This window comes from Limulus polyphemus, unplaced genomic scaffold (assembly GCF_000517525.1).
Source record: "Limulus polyphemus unplaced genomic scaffold, Limulus_polyphemus-2.1.2 Scaffold1407, whole genome shotgun sequence".
Taxonomy (NCBI): Eukaryota; Metazoa; Arthropoda; class Merostomata; order Xiphosura; family Limulidae; genus Limulus; species Limulus polyphemus.
Genome location: NW_013667017.1, coordinates 1 through 8,591, shown reverse-complemented (window position 1 = coordinate 8,591; position 8,591 = coordinate 1). Strand labels below are relative to the sequence as shown.

Sequence of the window (8,591 nt, the reverse complement as noted above, 5' to 3'; positions counted from 1 at the left end):
TTTCTTCTCCGATTCCTACTTTACCCCTAAAAATAGACCCATCTTTCTTCTCCGATTCCTACTTTCCCCAAAACTAGACCCATCTTTCTTCTCCGATTCCTACTTTACCCCTAAAAATAGACCTATCTTTCTTCTCCGATTCCTACTTTACCCTAAAAATAGACCTATCTTTCTTCTCCGATTCCTACTTTACCCCCAAAAATAGACCTATCTTTCTTCTTCGATTCCTACTTTACCCCAAAAATAGACCTATCTTTCTTCTCCGATTCCTACTTTACCCTAAAAATAGACCTATCTTTCCCAAAGTTATTTCTAATTTATCCTGATATAAGCAAACTGTGTAATTGAAATCTATTGAACCTCTGATGGTCCTAAAAATTTCAACCAAGCCCACAATTCTTAAACATAACCTATTGCTCCTTATAAACTCCACCCTTTTATCTCTGAATGACCTCTAACCATATAGAAGTTTTTGCTAGTGCTAATTAGTTGTAAATTTGTGCTTAGATTTTGTATGTAACTGATCTCAACAAATATAATAAAGAAAGCATTGAGAAAAACTAAATAAAATACATCGTTATGAATGGTATTAATTTTTGCTAGTCAGTGAAATACATCGTTAAATTGACACCGATCCAGAGGTTTGTTATTCGATGAAAAGGTAAAAAAGAAAGAATCCATTGATTAATATTATTCTAGTACTTTTTTTGGTTTTTAAAACTACATTGCTGAGTGGAGATATTTAGGTTTATTTATTATAAATAGGTAAGACATTTTTTAATGCTGTAGTTTATTTTAATAAAAAAGTAAATAGTTATTTGTATATTTGTTGTTGAGCAAAAAGCTAAATAATGGGCTATTTGTGCCGTGCCCATCACGAGTATCAAAACCAAATTTTTAGCATTATAATTACAGAGACTTATCACTGGCAAGTAAATAATTTGATTTTAAGTTAATTCAGATTTTTATTTTAAGTAAAATTAAATTTTATTATGAAGAAAATTTATCTATTTTAGTCATGATAAAAACTGAGGCAAAAATGCATCATATATGTGTGTATGTGCATCTATACTTAACATTAAAGGCTTAAATCAGTAAAGAAAATCTATCAATTATTCAAGCAGTGCTTCTGTACGAGTGCATGTGTGTAATTATGTTGTTATTTTTTTTTATTAAAGTATATTATCCATGTTTTACATCTTTCACAAACGTATGTAATATAACTTTTAATTGTTTTTTGTTAGTTTTACTTTTACAGTTATCAATGAAAAGTTAATCTTTCTTTCCTCACTAGACAAAAAAAAAGCTATAATTTTCATTGATGCTGTTTTCTTATCAGTAAAAACGTTTGTTTAATTTGTATATAGGATCAGTGGAAGCAATTGGATAATTCTTATTTACCAGTTACTCGATCTATGATGATGGTTGTACTTCAGAAACTTGAAGCTGTACTGATCAGAGCTACTGAAGGACCTGATGTTAAGTTAGCAAAGTAAGAAATGACTAGTAAAATAATGGTTATCATTTTATTTATTTATTTCAAAACTATCGGGTGCTTTTTTTCTTTTTGTATAATTTTATGAGAGTGTGTGACATATATGTGTTTAGTTCAGCAGGCAACTCGTCTGATGTTATTCACAATATTAGGAAAACTCACAGGTTTAAGAACTCAATTTAACTTAAAAATACGATGCTCTATAACCCAAGCACTTTCAAAAGGTGAACCTCTTTTCTTTGAGGGTAATTATTGAAAATTCTAATGTAATGTAATATGTTGTTTGAGGTTTGAAAAGACTAGTACTTGGAGAAAACTTGAGAAAATTATTCTGGGGTTACTTTATTAAATGTTAACTCAGGATAATCTAACTCTGATAAAATGGGTTGGTTAATATACTCAGCTTGTGAATAAGTATATTAATAGTTTGTAGCCCATTGGCACAAAAATATGCTCATACTTTTGGGCTAAGGGTATGTTATAAGAGTGATGGTCAGATCTTACTGTTTGTCCAGATAAGAGTAGTTCAAGAGTTGGCAGTGGATGCTGTTTACTAATTGCCTTTCTTCTAGTCTATCACTCAAAAAGTAGGGACATTTATGTACAAGTAGCTCTTTGCATAGGTTTGCTTGAAAATTGTGAAACATACAAAACACTGCCAGTTACTTTGATCCTGTTGAGCTATCTTTCTTCGATATTAGTGTTTTCAAAAATATCTTTATATTTTGATCAGGAATTTATTGTGAAGAGTAAGCCTGAAAATTTTTTTATGATTTTCATTATTTAGTCAGTTTAAATTACATTAAATTAAATACTGTTGTTTTTATGGAGTGTTTCAGCACAGATTTGCATTGGAGTTTTCAAAAATATCTTTATATTTTGATCAGGAATTTATTGTGAAGAGTAAGCCTGAAAATTTGTTTATGATTTTCATTATTTAGTCAGTTTAAATTACATTAAATTAAATACTGTTGTTTTTATGGAGAGTTTCAGCACAGATTTGCATTGGAGTTTGTTACTGCAGCATATGTTAAGCTCATAAAAGTATATTAAGCTGTTTATACTAAGTGAAATTTTTAACTATTCGTTTTTAAATTAAACATTAGTTATACAGAGTATTATTAAAAAAAAAGACCATAAAATATCAGTATCAGCTGTTTATGTTGTCGTGTAATACATACATAAAATAGGCTTCATGTGTAGCAAAGTACTTGCATGATAATACATCAAATCTTCTGGTGGATAAAAAAACCTTGTTTAATGAAAATATCTCAAACTTTAACACAGTAAATTTTAAGAACTTCATTGAAAAAGAAATCCAACAAAACTAGTACTTGCAACAGTTGGTCTTGTCTTCTTCAAATTGTTTCTTTACTCTTGAGGAAGACAGTTCCACCTGCAAGAGTGGAAGGATTACATTTTCTTTATGCGACTTCTTTCACAAACTTACAAGTTTGCATATTTTGGTACTTTTGAAATAAAAATTAAGTATTCACATTTATTGGTAGGAATATTATGTTTATGTCGGCATGTTAAACCTAACAGCTTCACTTAATAAATTATAGAGGAGCACTGTTTCCTTCTCTGAAAATTAGTTTCTTGTGTGACACCTCACTCTAATATAAGCATTATATATATATATATTGTTAGGCAGAGTAGACTTCTATATCTGACTGTATAAAATTTACAATATGAGTTTTCACTTGTGTTGAAATTCAGGCTGCCACAGTGGAATATTATGAGGTAGGTTGCATGTTTTCTGTAAATCAACTTGAGACCTTCAGATTTTATTAATTATACATGTTCGTATAATAGTTGTTTAATAAGGTGGTGCTTTTAAAAACTGAGGATAAACTTGAAAAGATCATCAATTATTTATACATATCTCTTCCAATTTTCCTTTCAAGGAGAAGAAAGAATCATCTTTTCAAGGAGTTTTTATAATAGAATAATCTGTATATATTATTTCTGTTCTCAAAGAATACTGAGAATTATTCACAGTCCATGGTAAAAATCTGAGTATCTAATCGTTTTGTCCTTAGCCACTGACTACATAGGTTAATAGTCTTGACTCTTTTGTCACAATTCAATTGAGATCTGGTGACTTTCAAGTGAAGTTAGTTTTTAAAATTTAACCATTGTAGGAATGATATTACAGGGAGTTCTTCTGTTCCATGACCATGAAAGCGTGCAAGACCTGAAACTTTAGTGTTTTGAAGAAAGGGGTATCTGCAGCACTGAAACACATTGTTAAGGTAATGGGAACACATGATTTCGGCAAGGAAATAACAGTCTAGTCCACAACTGGCTATCTGTTGCACACCAGAAGTAATGAAGAAAGTTAAACACCTAGTTACTGGAATCAATCTAAGAACGGAGTCATACATTATAGTTAAAGTTGGAACCTCCTTCTGTAACCAACATAGTTTTAGGTCTGCAAGAGCTGCAAACACAAGTTTCTTCCAAATCACTTAGCTGAATGGAAAGTAAACTGAATGTTGTATAACGGGTGTCTGACATGTGTCAATTGGAAGTGTGTAATCATACTAGATGAAGTAAATGCCTCTTTAAGCAAACATATGAGCAATTTACTATTATCCTGCTGGCAATACAATATTTCAGAAGTGGTAAAGAGCATATCATAAAAGTTATATGGTGGTTGTAGATTACAGATATTATGGTAAATTAAGCATAGAAGAGTCAATAAAAATTCGAAAACGAACTCAAAATGCTATCAGACTAATGAGATGTCATCACTAAACCATAAGAAAATTACCCATCTTTATGTGAATTGAATGTTAATAAAACAAAGAGAAAGCATCAAGTCACGTGCCCATGTCCAAATCTCAGTTCCTCCACAAGAAGCAACTACAAATAGGAATTCATGTCATCCCATTTGAAAACATCTCTATTGGATTTCTGTGCATTCTGGACTTCAGAAAGGATGTAAAGAGGAAGGGGCAATATTCCTTGGAGTATTGCAAAAGAGCCACCTACAATAGAAATTTCTCTGCATACCAGTAATCCATAATTGGAACCCTAACACAAAAACAAATCAGTGTTCCTTGAAGGGACTGTAAGGTCTAATCCTAGTATCATTATTGTACCATTACCATAGATTATAAACACCATCTGTTTGACTGTTTTGTAGCTTAATATTTGTAGTATTAATAAATTTGTATATCAAAAGAACATGACATAAACATTATTTTATTACTTATTAAATGTACTCAGTTTTGTTATAAGTTAATTTTTTAAAAGTATCATTCCCATTTTGCAAAAAAAAGTGGGTCTGTTCCAACCATTTTTGAGCCCTTATCTGTATGTGTAAATTTTCAGTTTTATTGATAACAAATAATTACGTTCAAGCTTTTGTTTTGTCAGCTTTAATCAAACTTGCAGATGTTTTTAATATTTATCTGCTCAAATTTTATATTTGATACTTTTCTGATAGTCTTTGTTTGAACTTGATTACAAATTAACTTTACATAAACTTTTACGGGTTTTGTTTACAGGATCTATGTATAGAATCAAAAATAATGAATTTGGATCAGAATGAACTCTAGATGTCACACTTTTTTCTTAACTTGTGAAAAGAATCAACATCCACAATATATGTAAATAACAACACTTCTGTAAGTCAAACTGGTATTACAGCATGTTATTACACTGTCATGGGGACTGAAGTTCAGAAGGACACAAATATTACTAACTGGTTAATAAAAGAAATAAATTCTTAATTTAATTAATTATAATTTTATTTATTTTACTATCTTTATGGAATGGTTTTGTAGGTTGAACAAGGTATTGATGCAAGTGGCTTCACCTTTATCTTCCCGATCGGCAACTCCTTACATTGCTGTTGGAGTTGAAGATTGTAGATGTCCTCCTCGATACACAGGTTATTCTTGTCAGGTACTGTTGTCAACTTTGCAATGACTTATGACTTTTGTTGAAACTTTTGTCATCTTTACATACTTTGTATTTATCTTGATTTAATTTGTTACTAGTTATGCTAGAATTTGAAATTGTTCTACCTACACCTGTTTGTACCTATTTGTACAAGACGTCATACTCCAGTGATTTAACTGTATGTTGTGAAAAATTATTAACATGATCAAATAAAAAATTAAAAAAGGTAGAATTTTCATAGATTAAAATATCTAACATTATGTGAGAGACAAATTTTTAATACAATATATGTTTATAATTAATCAGTTTTTGCTGATAGATTCTGCAGAAAAAAGAAAGTGTTTTTAGAAACACAATATCATTACAAAACATATTTATCTAAAGAATTGAATATAAAATGTTAAAGTTGCCAATATTTTGTTATGCATGGGATGATTTTCTTATGAAAACTGTGTTACCTATAGGATCCTGCTGATGGTTTCTACAGAAAGAGAAAACCTAACTTTATTGACAGTAAGGATATTCTGGACTTGGTGGGTTGGGCCGAACCATGTGACTGTAATAACAAAACGCCTCACTGTGATAAAGAAACTGCAGTCTGTATTGTAAGTATCGGTTATTGGATACTGCATTACTTCTATTATGATGTACAAAGAAGAATACTGGGTAGGGCTGAAATATGTATGTGCTGCTCATGCTTTGTTTCTGAATGAGGTGATGTTTTGGTATCTGTTATTTTTTCATAATTTGAAAAATGAAAGCAACTTTACACACCAAAAGACATGAACTAGCTTAGCCTAAACCCAAGAGATCATTGACATTTGGATGCCCACTCTTCCTAACTGTGCAACCACAGTTGTGAAGTCGCACAATATACAGTCACTTTCTTCAAACACCACAACTACACGTGTGACAGCATTCACCAAAAGTAAAACTTGAGCTCTGTAACAAGTCTATGCACCCAACATAACTTCTGCATCACATAAGACAGAGTTATGTGAAGAAGGTTTTGGCACATCCCACTTCAGAAAAAAAAGAGCAGGAACAGTCTATTAGAAATTCCATCCCTACGTGTCTCATCTACCAAAATGACAATGAAATGAACTAGTCTGTATTTGTGTTTTTGTAGAATTTTGGTCCCAACATTTCAGGGGAACTATTTAAAAATGGCAATAAAACTTGTATTTTAAACACCAGTTAATGAAACTTGGATAAGTTATGTGTAATTAGGTCTGTTATTTATGATGAACTTTTTGTTGAAGATATTTTCTCTAAATCTGTATTTTTATAGCAAAACTGACCTCAACATTTCAAGAGATTTATTTGAATTGCCATTTTTTTAGAACTGCACAGGAAATACGATAGGTCCACACTGTGAATTTTGTGCACCTGGATACTATGGAGACCCTGCAAAAGGCCCTTGTTATCCTTGTGCTTGTCCTTTGTCAACTAATAGGTCAGTATATGTTCAGTAATGCATCTGTAAAGAGGGTTGTAGTATTGTAGTATTCTAATGTACATGTACATCAGTTGATTGAAAACTGATTAAAAGTAGTCCTAGGTACATTTATTTTACAATGATAGAAGCAGCTTCCTATCATGGAAGTTCTTGTTAATCTTGATCAAAGTTTGTAAATAATAATCCTTTATTTAGTTTTTAGCTTGGACAAATTTTCATTGCAGGCAGTATTAAGAAAATCAAACTGTTTTAATAATGACATGCTGTTAAAGCTGATGACTGGCAATCATGTTTTTCTATGTTTAACCCTTTTGCAACAGGGTTGGTATAAAAATACCAAGTCCATATATAAATTTGCACTCATTAAGTATTTATACTATAACTTTTAATACAATATGTGTATCTTAACTTTTGGGAAACTTTTTGGTAGACTTTTGGGAAACATTAGAAGTCTTTTGTACACACAAAATCAGATTTTTTAATGAAGTATTTTTATTTAAGATTTGTTTGTGAATATATCGAGTTTGTTTTGTTACTAGTCTGATGTGAAAAATGATTTTTATGTTATGGTTAAGAATACTATTCTTTATCCAAAAACACTCAAATTTAATTTGCTTAACCCTTTCGAGAAGGGTCACAGATGAAAGACCATGTCATCTCATTTGTTGACTTGCATTCAAAATTTTCTTGTACTACTATTTCATGAATTTATGTCAGTAAGTTTGGTATCAAACTGTAGCTTATAATTCAAATTTTAGAACTATACATTACTCAATTTGTTAATTTAAAAGTAAATATAAAAAAAACACAGATAAACATCGATTTTTGTGTGTCACATGGTATGTTGAATGCAGCACCAGTTCAAATTAGATGTTTGTCAAGGCAAAATACTAAGTCTATAGTTTCATACGAATTAGAAACTCAAATTACTGATATTGACAAGCTAGAATATAAAATAAGAAGATCTTATCTTTTCTATTTGCTAAGATATTGCTCACATAATAAGTCAAACATAATGGCACTCTGCTCACCTCTTTCCATTTTTGGAAATGCTTCCTTATATACACTTACTTTTATATATGACATGAATAACCAATCAGAAGCTCATAAAGTTCTGCTAGTGGTTTTCTTAGCCTTTCAAATGCGTCTACTGCCATTTCTTTCTTTTGAACCAAGATTTCAATGAGGTAAGTTATGTTTTTAGTCTGCTCAAAATTTCATATTTTTTTTAGACCCAAATACAGCTTAGTTACTAAGCTTGATAAATTGTGGTGGAATTCTATGGATTGATGTAGTAATTATGATTTTTTAGTTATTCAAAAGTATATATAAAACCTAAAAAAAAATATTTTGTTTCATATCCTTCATGTGTGAAATTTTATAAGGCTTAGCAACCTATGACAAGCAGCAAACAATTACGAAGATCATAACTAATTGTTTGCTTTACTTTTTTATTTATTGTTCTATGTTTTAAGAAAAATAAGTATAAGAAGTTATTTGTGAATAGTAATAATGTGTATACATATATTATGTATAATAATTGAAAGGTGACTGTATTCCAAAACATACTTACGATCCATAACTAATTGTTTGCTTTACTTTTTATTTATTGTTCTATGTTTTAAGACAAATAAGTATAAGAAGTTATTTGTGAATAGTAATAATGTGTATACATATATTATGTATAATAATTGAAAAGGTGACTGTATTCCAAAACATACTTAC

The 8,591-nt window shown here is 30.3% G+C and overlaps 1 protein-coding gene across 1 annotated transcript in view; it reads left to right on the top strand.

The window, feature by feature from the left end:
• The window catches only part of LOC106463431 (laminin subunit alpha-2-like), a gene marked incomplete at its 3' end in the record, with an annotated part of 65,852 nt that extends 58,989 nt beyond the window's left edge, over positions 1 to 6,863 (top strand). Inside the window, exons 31-35 of the mRNA XM_022390923.1 lie at positions 1,368 to 1,492; positions 3,215 to 3,238; positions 5,290 to 5,410; positions 5,872 to 6,012; positions 6,751 to 6,863. Coding sequence (XP_022246631.1) covers positions 1,368 to 1,492; positions 3,215 to 3,238; positions 5,290 to 5,410; positions 5,872 to 6,012; positions 6,751 to 6,863 — 524 coding nt within the window. The remainder of the gene's footprint in view (positions 1 to 1,367; positions 1,493 to 3,214; positions 3,239 to 5,289; positions 5,411 to 5,871; positions 6,013 to 6,750) is intronic.
• Positions 6,864 to 8,591: the final 1,728 nt, after the last annotated feature.